Here is a 19315-nt window from a genome sequence, read left to right on the forward strand (position 1 = left end):
CAGTAATAAATTCTTCTTCAAACACACCAGGCATGGGAAGCCTGTTGGAGTCCGGAGAGTCAGAAGCTGGCCGCAGTGCAAGAGGAGCATTCGTAGGAGATAAGGTCAGAACAGAAAAACAATGAACATTTTGCATCCGCAGTCAGTGAGGAAAAGCTCGGAGAGGGTCCTGTGCCAAAAGTCATCTCTATATGGATGTGGCGTTGGATTTGGCTCATAGTCAAGTGTCAGCAGAAGTAGTTGAGACACAAATAGCCAAAACAAAGACTGCAAATTCACCAAACTGAGATGGTTCACTTAAGTGCTCAGGAACTCAGAGATGAAACAGTTTAATTACTTAATTGTAATATGTAATCACTGTGCGTAACATTGCCTCAGTGTCTGAGAGCTTCAAGGTGACGAGTGAGAAGGATTTGGGGTTATTAAAGACCATGAAGTCTGAGGTCCCTCCTGGGCAAACTGATAGAAACTGTAAGAAAGAATATGATTAGTGCATACTTGGATACATCCGCAATACCGGCACCAAAATAAAGGCGGTTTTCCTTGGATAAAGGAAGGCTTCATGAATCCATTACACTTCTTTAGAGGAACCGATAAGCATGTGCTACAGCCTGCCTGGATTCCCAAAAGATCTGTTGAGGCAGTTTCTTACAGAAACACAGCTACTGTGGGATTAGCAGAAAAGGCTTGAAATAGATAAATAAGTGGTTAAAGGATTTTTGAAGAGTAGTTATCAATAGGCAGGGTCCTGAAGGGAGGGACCTGTGCTGGGCTCTGCTCACTTCAGAGTATTCAGAAAGAATCTTGAAAAGGAATTGAAAAAAAGAGGTGACAAAGCTTGCTGATGATGCTGAGATACCAGGGTCATAAATACATGAGACGCAGTAAAGAATCATACAAGGACCTCATGGTAGTAACTAGGTAATAAAGTGTCTCGGGCCATCCAGAGCAGATAATAACAAAGACAGGCACACAGGAGGAAAACGATCATCCGTGGGCTCTGCGGATGACACAGTTGGTTCTTTAGTTACTGGGAAGGGCAGAATAACAGGTTAGCAGTGCCAAGGGAGCTGTGGGACCCTCCCTGGGGACACTTCCCAGGGTTGTGCATCACTGAACATCACGTGCTGAGGCTGCAGAAGTGGTACGAGAGGACTGGCTCGGGTAGGGATGGTTTTAGCCCCCTGCCCTCTGCTCCTGTCAATCTGCACAAGACAAGCAGCGCAAACGCGGTGGTGACGGAGGGACAAAGCACCGGGCGGAAAAGAAGACAAACTGACGTGCCCACCATCCATAAACACAGTGTCCTAATTAATCCCTTCTGACAAGTCACTACATACCTGAGAGATGGTGACATTATAAAACCAAGGTGGTGGGGGAGCTGTTGGGTTTAACCTGCGTAACACTGTTTGGAAAGAGCTTGAGGACAACACTTATGGCCAACTGCACTGGGAAGCTCAATGTCCCCCAGGTACCACAAGGTCACTCAAATATCATCTACGCACCTTCCCGCTTGGCCAATTTAGTCACTTCAAGATGTTACTGTTGAATTAATTGATTGGAAACTTCACTCTAATGAGGCACTGTAAGAAAATAAGTTCCCTAACACTGGCATAATTAAAATTAGGCAATATATCACAGAAGCAATATCAATAGCTAACAAGTTGGAGTTAGCCAAGAATTATGGCTTTGCTTTGAGCAGATTCATTTGGACAGAGCTGTTCTTAAATGGCCAAGCATTTGACATCAGAAAATAAGAGCTTGTTCAAATGCGATCCCAAAGATAGTCCTGGTCACCGGGTGAACAGCTCTTCTGAACCAGCTAGGACTGGAGCGCTCAGACCCAATGTTAGGCCAGCTCAGCCCCAGCTATTTTTAGTAAAAGGCCTAATCAGAAATTATCAGAGATGGATACAGCCTCGCAGCCTCGCTTTCTGTTACATGACGTACCAGCCCTGATGTGCTAATGGGTGCAGAATTGGTCGGAGGGGAATTCGGACCCCTTAGGATCACGGGTTACCTGTGCTCAAAGATTGAACCCTCTCCTCCACCCTCCTAAGTCACTGCACTTTCCCAAATCTTCTCATGTTGCCCGCATTATGAAGAAGCCAAATATTTTATATCATCTGTCTGTTGCTGCACAAGCTGCATTCCTAACAGGGCAAGCCAGAGGCGGCCCAGCTCCAAACTGGAGATGTGGAAGAGAGGATCTGTGCTTAGCTGGGCTGGACTTACCAGCTTTTAGAAGCGGGGAGGACAAGTTTCACCTTCGCACCGTCGCACAACAGCCCCTCTGGCCTGGCAATCCTTCCCCTGCTCTGCAGCACCCGCGCGGCCCTTGTGGGAGGCACCACGCTCCTTAAAGAAAATGATGTTGCTGGCCTTTTCATTATGTTGCCCAGCAAATGTTCCCATGAAATATGGGCCTAATTATCTACCCACATTCAGATTACTCTAAGATGCAATTTTCTTCCACTCTGTGGAGTTTGCTTTCCTTCTGATTGAAATACGCTCAATTAGCTGTTACTCTGATGGCTGAAAGCATGAGCTGCCTTCCCAAGGCTGCTCCGTCCAGGTCTCGCTGGCATTACAACATCCAGGTGACACAAGCTCACATGCAAAGAGGTCTCACCACCCAGCCATGCCTGTTATTAGATTTGTATTGCAAAGGCTGGTCAAGACTGAGGGCTCAAAACATGAATTATTGGGCAAACCTGCCTCAAAACGTGGCCCCAGAAGGCTCAGATCATTTTCTAAATGCAAGCTGTGCCTCGTGCCAGGTCGATTGGAGCCAGGCAGACTCTGTCCCGTGCATACCCTTGTTAATGTGCATACGCACCGATTCATAAAGTAATAACAGTAATAATAACGATCATAATAATACCGTGCAGACATGCAAGAGAGGACAGGAGCATATCCAACCCCACCAACAGCGTAGAGCCATCCTTTTCTTAAAATTATACAGCAGGTTGAAAAGCAAAAGAGCCCTGACAGTCACATGAGCAGGTTATGGCAGGAGGGAGGATTTGAGCAGGACAGTGACATCATTTTGCTCCTCTTGGCTAAAATAGTGGCATCAAACCGACATAAGCCAGTCCCTCAAAATAAGCTACAATAAATAAAACCAAGAGATATAATAAAGGAAACAACGTGGATATTTCATACAGGGAAAAGATTGCTTAACTTCTCCATGGAAATGTGGAAGCGCTGGTGTGAAGTGTCCCTGGAGGGCTCCTGTGCTGCTGCCTGCTCGGACCACACTGTCACCAACACTTGGGCAACTTTGCTTGGGCAAGTTGTGACACTTGCTGGGCCATGATCCCCCTCCCCATGGTGATATGTTCCTACACCCTCTTGGTGAAGGAAAACTGATTTTGCGCCTACCAGAGACAGGTTTTACTCCCGGGGTCCCCAGCACCAGCCGTGGAACTGCAGAGCTGCAGGACTTTGCCCTACAATGGAGGTTCCTCAAGGTCGGGATTCCCGAAACAGCTCCAGGAACCGATCTGATGGTAATTGATTGCTCAATGATTCAGTGATTACTCAGTTTTTGCTCCATCCACATCTCAGTATTTCATTGTTTGGCAAAATAACAGCCTGACTTTGTCCTGACATTGGCACCACGCAGCAGAAGAAAAGTTGAAGTGGCTCTTATGTTTAAGGTGGAAGAGAAAGCGTTGCTGCTGGAGGAGAGTTGTGTGACCATGTCCCTACAAACACCTCACTCTTGAAGCTCCTCTCCAGCCCTGCCCCACACCATGTCCTACCCCTGCCACATCTAAAGGTGCCGGGCACAGAAATGAAGCCGTTTCCAGCTCTCTCACACATTTACCAGCACTGTTGGCAAAAGGGCTCAGGCAGAGCTGGGAACGCTCCGTTCAGCCCCGGTACGGCAGGGCCGGCTCCCTCCAGCACGGTTCTTCTCCCCATCGCAAGGGAGCGACAGTCGCGTGTGGGCACTGATCCTGTGCTGTGCGAGGCCAAGGAGCAAAGCGGGTATAAAAGTACAGGGAGGATGAGCCAGGGCTGGGCTGGAGGCTGGGCAGGGGAGCATTGGGCCTTTCCCTCGCGATGGGCAGAAGGAAACTCTTGGTGACGGTCGGAGCTGAAAGGGAGGCGCGAAGGAGCGGAGCGCCGGGCTCTGCCGTGTCGTGGGTGTCGCAGGGCTTTCCACAGCTCCTCTCCCCGGACTCAGCTACACACCTGAGTCTGTGCTAGCGACAAGGAGCAAATGTGGGCAGCGAGAGGAGGCTCACGCGGGGCTGCACACACATTTACAGCCGTCAGCAGCTCTTGGCCATGGTGAGGGTGTAGAAAAAGCAATGCCATCTGCTTCAGCTGGGGCATCATGCAAAGGTGCAGGCAGTAAAGAGCCTCTAGCATAGACCCTGCTAGCAAGGACAAATTCCACAGCTGCAAATAAAGTAGCCCAGGGCACGGGAAAGGAACAGCCTGAGGCAGGATGGGGTTATCCGCTCTGCTGTCCCTGCCCCTGACGTTTCCAAGCTGTGCAATCAGATTGGCGCTGAGTGAGATTCGGCGAGGAGCTCGGGATGGGCAGCAGCTCAATCTGTCACCGTTCTGCAGGAAAGGACCTGGATGCTGCTGCAAATCTTCAGCTGAACCGGAGCCAGGAGCGTTGTGCTTGTGCGGGGTGGGTGAATGTCACAGCATGAGAAGCAGCACGGAGATGTGCTGTTGTGCACAGGCTGCGCTGTCTGGTACAGCAGCTGAGCTGAGCTCCGGCTGGGGCATTTTGGGGAGATTTGGCTGGGTGGAGGGCTCAGAGGGAGCACCAGCAGGGCTTGGATGGTGCAAAAATCCAGCCGCACGCTCCAGTTATTATAAGGCTGAAGGCAGAACAGGACAAGAAGCAAAGGGGTTAAACGGTGGTGGGGAAATTCAGGTTAGATGTGAAGAAAACCTATTTAAAGACAGCTAAGCGGTGGAACAGGCTGCCAGGGAGAGCAGAGATGCTTTGGCTTCGACAACGTGTTATAGAGTCACGGAACCATAGGGTCCCATTCACTTGTACGGCTTGTTCTCTTCATCACTAGTGGAACCAGCAGCCTCACAAACTTCACAGAGATGGCAACAAGTATGAGGAAAATTGAAGAGGGGAAAAAACCCCAAACACGTCTAGAGTGGGAAATCAGCCGTTCTTTGAGCAGAGCAAAAAAGCGAATATTGCAGTCAAGAAAATACAACTTGGGCTGAAATTCCACCCTCTAAGTCAGTGGCCTGAAAACAGCAGTTGGAAGCGAAATTACAATATATATGAAGAGGAAGAAAGGAACATCTACTAATCAACATGCGGCAATCGCCACAACGAACTAAAAACAGAGATATTGATAGAGGAGGGTGAACAACCAGAGGAAAATCAATGTGTGGCAAAGCCACAACCAGTGAGAAGTTGTTCACTAAATATATCAGAATCAAAAGGAGCGTTAATGATGTTGCAGGTTCGTTTCATAGACTCAGAGAAGCACAAAAAGATTTTGGTTGGGAGCAACCTCGGGTGCGCGACATTCTGGTTGAAAAATGGAGAGGACACAGAGGATTCAATTAATATAGAATTCAAGGATTAAAAATACACCCATCAGTGCAGGGCAATGGAAAATGTCTTGTCAAATGAGCCTCATTTCACCCTTTGAGAAAATTACGGGTTTGTAGATAAAGGTTACCATGTAGCCATTATTTGCTTAGCTTTTGGCAACGTGTTTGGCTTAATATCATATGACACCCTAATTACAAATTTAGTACTATACAATCTCAATAAAGCCCCTATTGAATGGATGGAGAGCTGAACACCCATCTCCAAAACAAGGAGCCATCAGTGAACAGGGATGATTTAGAGGGATTCTGCAGGAGCTGGTCCCAGCCCGACACTAATCAATGTTTTCATCATTGATTGAGAAATGAGCACAAAACACAGCTGATGAATTATCCAGCTGCTGGAAGCAGGAGGACTGGCAATGAATAATTATGACAGACAAGTTACACAGAGCAACTGGGATCTTTTCTATGCACAAACCCATTTTCACTTGGCAGTGTTAGAATAGGAAAGCTTTCAAACAGGAGCGAGGGAAATGTTTCATCCAAAAAAGATGGGATGCAAAAAAGCTGGGTATCATCGAGGGAAAGTCAGAGGTGGCTTTTGCAGCAGCACAGCGCTGGCCCCAGGGGCAGGAATGGGGAACAGGACGAGAAATGGCCTGGGGTTGCAGCAGGGGACGTTGAGGTTGTCCCCCTGCTCTTGGCACTCAAACGAAAGGACTCTCTTCCCCAAGGGGGAAACAAGCGGCTTTGCTGAGTTCTTGCATCAGGCTTGGGTTACATTCCCCACCCTCCATTATTTTCTGCCACTACTTGTTAATACATTGATAAGAAGGGGCTGCTGGGGAGGTTTTCTAGGGAGGCAGAGGGGACATCCAATGCCCACAGGAGGGTCTGTGCAAGGAGCGGGAGCCCGGCTGCAAGTTACCTTGCAATGATGTATTTACACCATCAGCAGAGTGGCATTTTTTTGGGGCGGATTCTGGACCTGCAGCCCCAAGGGGCTTTTCCATCACCTGCTCCTAAATCACCCACATCCCCAGCAGCCCCAGGGCCCTGGTGACCCTCCTGGATGGTACCAGAATGGGGGCATCTCACAGCAAAGCGAGTCCACAGCCCTTCACAGCTGCCGGGGAAGCGCTCGGCTCTGCTGGTATTTTTAGCTCCGTCGCTCGAGTTCACGACGTGACCCAGTTTGGCAACGTGAAGCTCTGGCCCCGCTGGGTCCCCGCTCCGCTGGCGGGGGAGGACACCGGTGGCCCCGGCTCACGGGGCTTTGCCTCCCTGCGGATCAGCACAGCGCACCGGGGAGATCTGGGGAGGAGGAGGAGGGTCCCGCGGGAGCCAGGGCTGGGACACGTGCGTGTCCCCGGGTGGGCGCCGCTCTGCGGGACGTGACAGCCTCTTGCTTGGGGCTCTGCGCATCCGCTTTGTTCTTGCCTCGTGCAAAATCAGCAGCTCCCAGGGCAGCAGTTTCACTGGGAGGAACAGGCGTGGAAGCCGCTTCTCCTGCCACGTGTTTCACACTGAGAAACGTCCACAGTGCTCCACCAGCTCCATGGATGTGGCAGCTCTTGGGCGCTTAGGAAACCCCTTTCCTGACACTTGGGGGGCACTGGGGGGTTCATCGCTCACAGAAAAGGAGCCCAGAAAGAGGCGGGTTCACCCCAACAAACCCCGCAAGGCTCAGCTCTCCCCTCTGCTTCCAGTGGCCAAAATCTCCGTCTCCACCAGGTACGAGTCCCAGCAGGAGCCATAGAGGTGGCAGCAGCCCAGACACTGACCCTGAGCCAGCACAACCTGCTCCTCGCCAGCTCTTTCCCACCTCATTACCCCTGAAATCCCAGGGGTGACCACTTCGCCAGTCCCGCTCTAAAAGCTTGTCCGATCTTTGCTTCTTTAAAAGCTTTCTATTTCCAGCGAGGAGGCAAGCGGAGGGAGGGATTTCACAGACACCGGGTGACTTAGAGCTGTGGCTGAGCCACAGGGCAGTGGTTCCAGGGACGTCCCCAGCCGGGCGGGCACCCCCAGCTCCACAGAGGGGAGAGAACTCACCTGCCAGCCCCTTCCAGCTAATTCAGCACCTAACTGGGGAGCGGGACAGCAGCAAGAGCCCTGTCACACTGCGGGAGCAGACCCACACCAGCGGGAGAGGGGAAAGGCCCAAGATGGGACTCACGATGAAGCCAAGGACGACAGAGCCTACACACGTCCTTCCCACCACATCCACCTGCGCAACAGCCAACGCGCTGCACAGCTGGGGAATTCTCACTCAAAACAACCCTTCTGGCAATGGCAGTGAGTGGCTGAAAACTGGCACCAAGTGCCTCTGCCCCGGGGCAGCCACCAACCACGGTGAGGAGAAAGGGGTTTGCAAGTCAGCGGTGAAAACATGGAGGCACATGCACCTGAGATGCAGTAAAAGAATCACATTGGTTGCAAGTGCAGCCCCAGGCACAGGCAGTGCTGAAAAGCAGCCGCTGTGCCTGAGCCTGGCGGGTGCAGAGAGACCTGCAGCCAGTGCTGGGTCACACGGGGCATCTGGGGACACCTGTGACCACCACAGCCAGTGCTGGGGCACATGGGGCATCTGGGGACACCTGTGACCACCACAGCCCAGGCTGGGGCTAATGGGGCATCTGGGGACACCTGTGACCACCACAGCCCAGGCTGGGGCTAATGGGGCATCTGGGGACACCTGTGACCACCACAGCCCAGGCTGGGGCTAATGGGGCATCTGGGAACACCTGTGACCACCACAGCCCAGGCTGGGGCTAATGGGGCATCTGGGGACACCTGTGACCACCACAGCCCAGGCTGGAGCTAATGGGGCATCTGGGAACACTTGTGACCACCACAGCCCAGGCTGGGGCTAATGGGGCATCTGGGGACACCTGTGACCACCACAGCCCAGGCTGGGGCTAATGGGGCATCTGGGGACACCTGTGACCACCCGCGGTGGCCCAAGCAGCAGCGACGTGCTCAGGCACAGTGCAGAGCTCACCCCATCCTGCCCAGGTCAGGGCTGCTCGAGCGAGGCACCAGCTGTACTCGACATATTCCCCCGGGGCTGTGCATCACATCCAATGTGCCATCTTCGAGGAAAAAATGTGTCATTTATGGTACGTTAAAAATTAATGTGCATTTGGTGTTCTTTCTGATCCCAAATTACACACCGCATGACTGCTAGAACGTAGAGCTGTGCTCATCCCTGCGAGGACGGCATCGCTAACCCTGCCAGCCACAGGCGTTCCAAAAATAAGTGTTTCCAGCAGCATCGTTAGTGTTTGTACCTGCTGGGTACCAACTCCCGCCCGGTGCCGGGGCGGTCCCGGGCCAGCCGGGGGCTCAGCACTGCACAGGTCTGGAGAAAAACATCACTCCTGGCAGATAAACCTCTGCATGTCCAGAGCTGGTGGCTCGGCTGCTTTATCATGGGAGGCTCATTCCTGTCCATACACCCCAGTGCAATGAGGATTAATTAAGAGCCGTCCCAGCTGGTGTTGGCCACGGCAGAGAGCAGTGACAGTGGCACTGCCAGTTACCTGTGAAAATGCCACATTTGCACTAACGTTAAGGCCCCCGGTGCGTTCCCAGCACTCGGAATGCTGCTCAGGGCCGGCCGGTCCTGCAGCGTGCACGGCGTCTCTGGAACAACCCTGACGCACAGATAAATAGCTTTGTGGTATATTCACTTCTAAACCCAGGATTAACACCACAGAATCCCAGAATGTCAGGGGTTGAAGGGCCCTGGAAAGCTCATGCAGTGCAATCCCCCCATGGAGCAGGAACACCCAGATGAGGTTACACAGGAAGGTGTCCAGGCGGGTTGGAATGTCTGCACAGAAGGAGACTCCACAACCCCCTGGGCAGCCTGGGCCAGGCTCTGCCACCCTCACCAGGAACAAGTTTCTTCCCAAATTTAAGTGGAACCTCCTGTGTTCCAGTTTGAACCCATTGCCCCTTGTCCTGTCACTGGTTGTCACCAGAAGAGCCTGGCTCCATCCTCCTGACACTCCCCCTTTCCATATTGATCCCCATGAATGAGTCCCCCCTCAGTCTCCTCTTGTCCAGCTCCAGAGCCCCAGCTCCCTCAGCCTTTCCTCACACGGGAGATGCTCCACTCCATCATCATTGTGGCTCTAATGCTGAACGCTTTTTTGCTTTTGCTAGCGCCACGGTTTCCCCTCAAAGCCTTGATTTTGGGAAGGGGAGGGGGTTTGGCGGTGCTGACCGGCCTGGTATGGACATCACCAGCATTTCCCATCGTTCGCACCAGCGCCCACAGCAGCTGCCGCCTGTCCCCATTTCCCACGGCAGCTCCGGCATGGGTGCAGGTGTCCTGCCAGCCCCTTTCAGCACCATTTATACCAAACTCCAAGCTAAGGCCACTGGGAAAAAGAGGCTCAGACCCTCTGTGACCCAAGGGGGATGGGGACAAGGAGCGCAGACATGAACCCCACCGGAGCCGATGGGAGCAGAACCAACCGTCAGCTGGGAAGGGACCATTATTGGGAGTCTGTGCCCTGGTGCCAGCAAAAGCCACATCACAAAATCACGTTCATCAACTAAACAACATCTTAATAATCTTAATCCAATGCCTCCTGCTCCGGGACGTCAACGTCCCACAGCAAAACCTCGCGTCCCACAGCCACGTCTCAGCAGGGCTCTCAGCGCCGTCCGGCCTCGCGGAGGGGAAAATATTTGCTGTATTTCTCATTTGCTGATTTTATTACTGGGTCTTACTCACGGCAACAGTAAATTAAACCCAGAGATGCAGTAAAGCCCCCGCATCTTGACAGCTTAAACACAGTCCTCAGGCAGCCCGCAAGGAAAATCACACATTGGAGGAGGTCAGGGGAGCATGAGTAAATAAGATGAGATTAATTTTGGAACAACACGCAGCGAGAATGACGTCTGCAGGGAGGGAGCATCGCGGTCCTGCCCCAGCGCGGCCGTCCCTGCCCGCAGAGTGAAGCCCGGAGGGGCTGCACCAACACAACCGGCTCTGCACCAGGTCAGGAACCCAAGAAACCGCAGCAGGAACCGTTGCAAAGAGCCGTGCACGAGATCCCAGCTCCCGTGCCCCGACGAGGCTTCCCGGAGGTGTGGGGCTGATGCTTCCAGTGCTACATGGACAACAGTGTCTGGTTCTTCTTCCCAAACCCCACTGGGCTGTCACTAAGAGCTGAACAGCTTATGAGGACGTGTTAATGAAGCAACTAATTAAGTTCATGACTTGCACCGAGACATGTGCAGTAGGTCAGCCCCGAGGTGCTGTCCCACGGGCAGGACAGCGGCCCAGGCCAGGCCAGGCAGACTCGGGCTCTCCAAACCGCCCGTCTCCCGCTCCATTGCCAGCAGAACAGCAACGGGACCGTCAGGGTGGAGCCCGGAGCACGACGGGTGGTGCAGCACCGACCCCGTGGGACAGGGCTGGTGTCCGTGCGGGCTGGGGCTGTTCCAAACCTCCAGACGCTGAATTGCACACACAGGTGCAGGATCACTGGGATGCACCTGCAAGTGCAGGATGGGGCTGAATCACCATTTTGTGTTGGAGGAACAACCTCTCTGGGCAAAGGCTGCAGGTTCATGGACATGACAGAGGAAAACATGACACGGGGCAGGTAGAGCAGGAGAGCCTGTGGCATGAGAGGAGGTTAAACACAAGGAACAGCTCACAGCGTTTACAACCACCACGGTCCTTGGTGGTGCCACCAAACACGCTTCTGGCCTCAAAGCTGAGCTGCTCTGCCCTGGTCACGCCTGGAGGCATCACCGCCGGCTGCTGATGCACTGCTCAGAGGGCAGGAGAGCTCGGCAAAGGAGGCGGCATGAGGAGTATCCTCAGCGCTCTGGTCAGACAAATCCCCTCAAGGCAACAGCACCTGGAGCTGAGCAGAGTTCACACAGAGCAAGAATTATTAACAGCTCGACTATTCAGCCAAGTGGAGCTATCGGCAACGACAGATGCGAGACAAAAAGAACAAGCACCGGGGGACTTCTGAGCACGCTCAGCTCCTGTCAAACGCTGCGGCCCTGGGGAAGAGCACTGGAGGGTTCTGACAACACACCCAGCGGCTCCTGCTGCATCAGGATCTGCAAACCGCACGTGTTTCTTTGCAAGCTGATACAAACAGAGGCAAGTTGGGCTCTTCATTGTTGACAACTTTCTCTTCGTAGGACCCAACACGAAGAACCACACAGACATTTCAATCCGGTAAAACAATTTTATCTCACAGGGCAAATACAGCCAAGTCATGATTCCAGAGTTATCCAATAAGTGTCAGCTCCATGATCTGTCAGGAAATCGGAAGTTACGGTTCACATGAACTGATTTCGTAGGTGCTGCTCGCCTGGTCGTCCACGCTGGGGACGTTCCTGCGCTGTCTTATCTGCACCTCTTCATCCTGAAGGATTAAAGAAGCAGCAAGCACAAAATCATTCTTCAGCATCCTCTCTGAGCTGGATAAAATCTGCCCTGTCCCCTCCACCCTTTCTTTGTCCACCGACCATTACCCACCAGGGATCTGCCCAGCAAACCAGATCTTCACATCATCACTCCTGCTCCTCACTCAGAGCACCGAAACCTCCTTTAGCAGCTCCCCAAGCACCTTCCCCACAGCTCACAGCTCCCGCTGAGAAACTGTTTGTGTCCAGCACAGCAGGCAGCTTCACCTTTCAAACCCACCAGCTGCTCCAGTAAGAAGTGAGAGCAGGAGGGAATCGACCCTTCCCAGCTTTGCTCCTCCAGCCGTGGGTCACATTGTGTCACTCTGGCCTCACAGCACAAGATTTCCTCAGGCTGGACCTGCTGTCCCGCAGAACCAAAACAACTTCAGTTGCAAGTGACCTCTGGAGGGTATAATACAGTTTTCTGCTCTAAGCAGGGCTAACTCTAATGCTACATCTGGTTCTTCAAAGCATCTACTTGGTTTTCAAGTATCTGCAAGGATGGAGTTTCCAGCACCTCCCTGCACAGCCCGTTGCAGTTCTCAGCCATGAGTACTGGGCAATATTCTCCTCTGTGCGGATTCTTTCAGTGCAAGTTGTGTCTGTGGCCTCTTTCTTGCCTTTTGCTGCACATCCCTGCTGCCGTTGTCTCCATAACCCCCAGCGGACAGGTGCAGCCAGACCGTCCCTTCGCTTCCTCCGAGCGGAGACAGCGGCTCCCTCACCCACCTCCTGAGCGAACCCCCGCGGAGCTGCAGGGCCAGGTTGTAACCGTGCTTCTGCCGCACACCGCACCACGGCAGGTGACTGAGCTGAGCGTGCATCATTTAGTGTCTGTACTAGGTGAAAAGCAAGCTTATTTCTGCACAGTTCTCCTCAATAAGTCCCTTCCAGGTGCTTCTCTCCGCGTCCTTCCCGACAGCTCCACCGCACACCCACCGCACACCGTGCACACGGGACTCGGCACCGACACAGGCGCTGCCTGTTCCCAGGGCAGCTCGTACCGAGTCGGAGTTGTCGTCAGCCTGGGTCCTTATGAAATTGATATAATCATCCTTTTGGTTGTCCAGAACTTCTTCCTCGTACTCAGTCTGGTAGTCTGACTCATCTAAAGAGAGAGGAGAGCAAACACACCAATTGAATGAGCATTCAGAGGGGCAGAGAAAACTGGACGAGGAATGATCGTTGTTGATTTGAGCACTGAGCGCTGGCCAGGGCAGGATGACTGGTGGCCAACCCCCCCCAGCTCAGTGACCTGGGGCTGCTCCAACACAGACATCAGCTCTCCAGCCAGATCACAAAATAAACCATCTCCAGTATGTGATCTGGTGTCCTGGAGCCCTCCAGCATCTCCAGTGCCTGGAGCACAAGCAGTAAGATACAAACTGTCCAAGCTACTCTGGTGGGTTCTCTCTGGCCAGCCAGCAGGACACAAAGGTGGCAATGGGGAGATGCTCCCTGGTGATGCTCTTCACAGAATATTTGCCGCACCCCACCCCTCAGTCCAGACAAGGCCTGCAGAGCACCGTCAGGAACCACGTCTGTGCGCTACCAGCCAAACTGCCCTGCACACGTCGGTCACAGACTCACTGGGAACAGGGACCTCCAGGTACAGGTTGAGCTCTTTCTGGTGCAGAGGTGATCAGAGAATCATTTTGGTTGAAAGAGACCCTCAGGATCATTGAGTCCAACCATAACCTAAATCTAACACTGCCCCATGTCCCTGAGAACCTCATGTCCGTCTGTCCAGCCCTCTAGGGCTGGTGACTCCAGCACTGCCCTGGGCAGCCTGTTCCAATGCCCCACAGCCCTTTGGGGAAGAAATTGTTCCCCACATCCAACCTCAACCTCCCCTGGCGCAACTTGAGGCCGTTTCCTCTCGTCCCATCACTTGTTCCTTGGGAGAAGAGACCAATGCCTTCCATGCTCCAACCTCCCTTCAGGCAGTTGCAGACAGTGAGAACGACTCCCCTCAGCTCCTGTTCTCCAGGCTGAATACCTAAATAACTATGTGTCTCACAATCTCTGGTTCACAGTGACACTGACATCCACTCCTCTCCACAAGGGACAACCATCAGCTCTCTCAGGTATTCCAGTTGTTTTTGCGCGATGTTTGGTTTTCCACCGCTTCCATGGGTGAACTCAAGTGCGCTCCGAGCTGCCGAAGCAATAGCTGCTCTTCAGCCCACGAGTGAAGCAAGTGGCTCGTGTTTCAACTGAATTTTTGATTAAGTATTTCTTTTGGGAACAGTCAATAGCATCTGCTCCACGCTGAAGACAACAGCACAGCCTGTTCCACAGCATTTTCTTCTAGCACAATAACTACAACCAACTGCTACAACATTCGGATTAAAGACATTTGGTAATTTTAAATGTTTTTTATATTTTTTACTGTGGATCAGAGAATTATTGTTAAGTTTAGACTAAACCCACAACCGATTTTCTTTAATAAAATACACGGGGAAAACTGCAAACTCATCTGAACAGCAGCAGAGAGCACAAACAACAGTTTGCAGTTTACAGCTCCAATAAAACAACTGCCATCAAAACCTTGATTTTCCAAGCACTATTCAGCATTTAACAGGTTTTTATACAGATACTATAAAACAAGGGGAGGGTGTCTCCTCTCACATCCTTCCCACAGCACCTCTGGGTGCTGGAGGACTAGAGGGGGAAGGAGAACAGGTGATGAGCATCATCTCCCATTGCCCAGAGTCTGCGCACCATTCATGTTCACGGCCTCACCCGGCTGAAAGGTCTTAACGGGGGCAAACGATCAGAAACTATATAACGGAGGAAGATCTGTCCCAGTACACCGGTGAAATCTCAGCAGGTCTCAGTGCCCATGCCTTAAACAACCAACCTACATGAACCCTTCATTTTTGTTCACAATGGCTGTTTCAACCACATTTGATTAATATTTTCTTCATAAGGCATATGATGGCAATTAGCATTTCAAATTACCACAGGGACATCTCTGCAAACAGTCACAGATGGGAGGACTGCTAACTTTAGATTTCCCTCTGCAAGAACAAGAAATCAGGAGGAGGGGGAGAGACTGTTTATAAAGAGCTGGTGAAATGCTCTGAGATTTCAGGCCTGCAAAGCTCTGATTCTTTTTAAGTGGCATTTAAACAGGGAACTGCTCCACAGGGCACGCTTGAGGCACCAGGCCCTCGACTGCCTTCATGTAACGATGCGGGAGTCATTACCTGCTCCTCATTAGTTCACCGGTGCTCCCCATAACAGGAGCAAATGAAAAGCGATGGAGCCCGTGAGTCACTCCAGATCCTACTCGTGACAGCAGGGAAGAAGAAAATCCTTCAGTCAAAGCTTTAAGTCAACCGCCTCCCATCTCAAAAGGGCACAGACCAAAGAGCAAAGCCATCGCAAGGACGTGGGCCAGCACAAGGGGAGCGCAGGCCCGTCTGTGCAGGAGGTGCCATGTGCGTTATTTCACTCAGATCAACGCGAGCAGGGATTACCCCCAGCGGGAAACCACGTCAGAAAAGGGCTCCAGCGGCGGTACCGCCACAGCATGGACATCCAACTCCCACCCGCTCGTGGAGGAGGCAGCAGGAACGTGGAGGGTCCGGCCCTGCAGAGACTCGGGATGGAGCGAGGGGACAGCCAGCCCTGAGCCACCACAGTCCCACATGGGCTGGGACAAGAGCACCACCAGAGAAGGGACACGGGAGGAGCGAGCACCCGCTGCCCTGCCCCGACTCACCGTCTGCCACGGGCGCCTTCACGGGCTCGATCCGGGAGACGATTTCTGCCAGGTCCGTAAAAGAGGTGGTGGGAGAGGCCACGTTCTGAAACACAGCAGGCAGTTTTAGGTGTGTTAGCAAACGTGCACAAAGAATCCAAACACTTTGATCACATTAAAATGATGTCTGTTCACAGAAAGCTCCAGACACATAAATCCTCCACAACTGCCCCCCTCCATTACTCATCAGTGAGTAATTCGCAGAACAGCTCTCCTGATGCAGGTCTGGTGGCAGAGACGGGATTCCCAAATGCAAAGGGACAACCTCTAATGGTGCCTTCTCCATCCATGCCTTATAAAACATACAGCAAACTACAGAAACAATCACAGAGACAGGAACTGGTGGGTCTGGACTCTGTGACAGACGAGCACTCCATCACTGTTATTTTGTAAAAGGGACCAGTTGGGCCAGGTGCAGCCCCCCAGGAGCTTTCACCTGCCCCCAGGAGAAGGAGAAGGAGCCCCAGGTTCCAGGTGGGGACACGGCACGTGGTCCAGCCCTGAGCCTGCACAGCGACACTGTGGGATGCTGCAGGGACAGGCGGGCAACAGCCCAGGAACCGGGGTGACCAGGACCCACTGGAGAACCCCACAAGCCGTGGAGCTGGAGGTGCTGCAGCCAGCGAGAGCCTGAGGTACATGGTCCACCCACAAGGAGAAATATTTTCAATAAACCCTTTCTATTTTCACTCTGTCTCGCCCAAGCAGTGGGCTGAGTGTTCTCTATTTTGAGAAGTTGCCTGCTCCAGTTTTTCCTCTAGAAAACCCAACTTTGGTGTTGAAGAAGCATTTTGGTCTTCCCACATGGCGCGCTGTGAGCAGCCCTACCTGCCTCCTCGGGGCCAGGCACAAGGGCACCAGATGGAAACCTGAACACCTTGTTTTAAAACCAGGTATTTTAATTAGCGCAATAGCACATACCCCCAAAGGAGAGGACGGGGAAGAGCTGGCAGGGGACACGTTATTAGCACCGGGCTGCCGGGAATCGCTGGGACAGTCATCGTTCTGAACGCCCAGACCTGTCCACGTGCTTCCAGACAGGGCAGTTTCCTAACACAGGGGTTTTATAAGCAATTCTTTGCTCTTCTGGCAAGAGCACTGATCCTGTGAATCACACACCCCCTGTGGGGGTCACAGCAGAAGCCCATTACAGCTGCAGCAGATCGCTCTCCGTTGACCTTTCATTCGTAACTAACTTTTGATGTCATTTAGCACAGCTAAAGCAAGGCGTGAATCCAGGACAAACAGCTGGTGGGGAGCGGTAGACAGAGAATAGCCCAGAAGGAATTTAAAAATACCTGTATGAAATAAAACGGCCTAGGACACACACTTTAAAACATCCAGAAGTCGGGAAGCTCAGCAGCTCCGTTTGCCCGTTAAGGAGCCGTCAAGAAGGGTGAGTCAGTCCTGTCTCATTTTGAACACGGACCTGAACGGTCCCAGTGAAGCGCCTGCACAAGCCTGTTCCCCAGGCCGGGAGAAAAAGCATCTACATCTTTGTTTTGTGCCGTATGACTAAGCAAGGGATTCGTGCGAGCTCTGGCCGCCCAGCACACACAGCAACGTTGGAGGCGATCGCCTGTGCTCTAAAATCCAAGCGGTGCGCAGAGCGTGCTGGCAGCCCGTGCCAGGCTGTCCTGGGAGCCGACAGGGACCCGCTTTGGACAAATTCAATGTTTAAATACCTCCTCTTGCTATTTTAAGGACAAAACCACACTCCCAGCAGTTAACACAAGGCAAAGACATGTCTCAGATTTGTTTGAATCCCACTCTAAACCTTGCTGCTTTTTTTTTTCCAAGGAGGAAAGTATTCTCTTCGGCACAATCTTTATTAAGTAAATTAGAAGAGAAAGACAGTTACCATTGTAGTCTGCAAAATTATATTTAGCTTTGACTCTGAATAACACTTCAATAGACAAAACTTCCCTGAGGAGATCCAATTAACGGCATCACATTATTCTGTGCTGGGAAGAGTAAGGGTTGCTCAAGTGAAGTTTATGTGAGGTTCCTGTTGTTTGTGTCTTCAGTATTTGCATTTTTGAGATAAGATACACAGTGACTGAACGATGAAAGCAAAGAAGTATCTAAATGATTAAATATCCGGAGTTTTTAAGTAGAAAATCAACGCTTATGACATGGAAACAGGATAATAAGAAACCATGCTCAGTTCTCTCTGATGTTGAACACTCCAGAAATAGCTGAAGAACTAAAACATATAAAGCATCAAAACCTTCGCTAATGAAAGGCAAGTTAAAAATATCGGCTGTTATCCTTGGAAGATAGCAGAGCTAAGGGACTTAAGTGATTCTAATGGACTAAGGAAACAAGAGAACCACCCCAGTGGGAGCCTGCAGGACTTGTTATTTCATAGAAATAAATCTAATGAAACAGGAGGCAGATGAAAAAAAATGTTTGTTACAGGACTCCTGAGTTTGCAGAGGAGGAGCAAAGATCTCCTGGGTGCCTGGAGCTGAGCACAAGGCTGATGGTTCCCGCTCCATCGCCCGGTTCGCCCTCCTGAACCCATTTTCATCCTCCTGGCATCTCAGCAATCAGCACTTTCTGCCTTGTTATCAAACGCAACCACAGGCTGTGCCTACAGTGAGTACATGACATATTTGATCTCCAGGGCAGTTGAATGGCCATAAAACTCAGGGTAGATTGTGATAAATGTTCAGCTCGCTGCTTGATGCACAGTTATAACAAATATCATTATTTAACTGAAATATTAGCCTGAGTTACTGTACCCATATAATGGGCAATTTTAAAATAAGTCTTTCTTTAAACAAGCCTTTGTTACAGCAGTGAATGTGTTTGAGCTTGTTACCAGTTGGTGATAAAAGTTAGAGGATGAAATAGGACATTTAACCGTTCCTGAGACACCCACAATTTTCCCTCCTTTGACTTCTTACAACTATTAATACACAAAACCAAACACGCACCAGCTTAGAACCAGGCTGAGCACAGGGTGTCAGAGGCAGAACGGGGACGTGTCTTGTACAGCTCAGACTAATGCATCTCCAGGTCACCTTACCAGTAAGAAATAACAAGTTGTGGGGCTCCTCACTGGAATCACCAGTTGGTTTCCCCCAAAGCTCAGTCCCTGTCGTCCCCAGTTCACCCAGTGACTCACGCCTGACTGAGCTCACCTCTCTCTGGTGACACATGGGGTCCAGCACAACTGTGGTGTCACCCAGCCCTGGTGCTGCCTTTCCTCTCCCACTGCTCTCTCGAGGAGCTGTAAATCCTCAATGTCACTTGTCACCTCTCTTGACTTTCCTTAGTGAGGCTCATTACAGTCATGACACATTCTGGCAATCACTTAAAATATTACTGCTCATTTCCCTACCTCTAAAAGACGATAGAGATGAATTACTGGGTAAAACATGAAACCTTTGTAGCACTTGGGTTTTAAATCAGAGGAATTCAAAGGAGGGTAAGGATAATAAACCAATATATTACAATATTGTACCCAAGCCCTCAAAAAAGGTGATAAGTGTTTCTTAAAAACAACTGAAACTTCCCTGCCAAGAAATT

General features: G+C 51.6%; 1 protein-coding gene across 2 annotated transcripts in view; it reads right to left on the reverse strand.

Annotated features, from left to right (window-relative positions):
- Nucleotides 1-11772: 11772 nt before the first annotated feature.
- The window catches only part of PNPLA7 (patatin like phospholipase domain containing 7), a 126204-nt gene continuing 118661 nt past the window's right edge, over nt 11773-19315 (reverse strand). For both annotated transcript variants that reach the window (XM_065036068.1, XM_065036066.1), the window contains exons 34-36: nt 15740-15824; nt 13014-13117; nt 11773-11966 (exon numbers count right to left, since the gene is read on the reverse strand). In XM_065036068.1, the coding sequence (XP_064892140.1) occupies nt 11874-11966; nt 13014-13117; nt 15740-15824 (282 nt within the window). In that variant the 3' untranslated portion in view covers nt 11773-11873. The remainder of the gene's footprint in view (nt 11967-13013; nt 13118-15739; nt 15825-19315) is intronic.

This window comes from Columba livia, chromosome 19 (genome assembly GCF_036013475.1).
Source record: "Columba livia isolate bColLiv1 breed racing homer chromosome 19, bColLiv1.pat.W.v2, whole genome shotgun sequence".
Classification (NCBI taxonomy): domain Eukaryota; kingdom Metazoa; phylum Chordata; class Aves; order Columbiformes; family Columbidae; genus Columba; species Columba livia.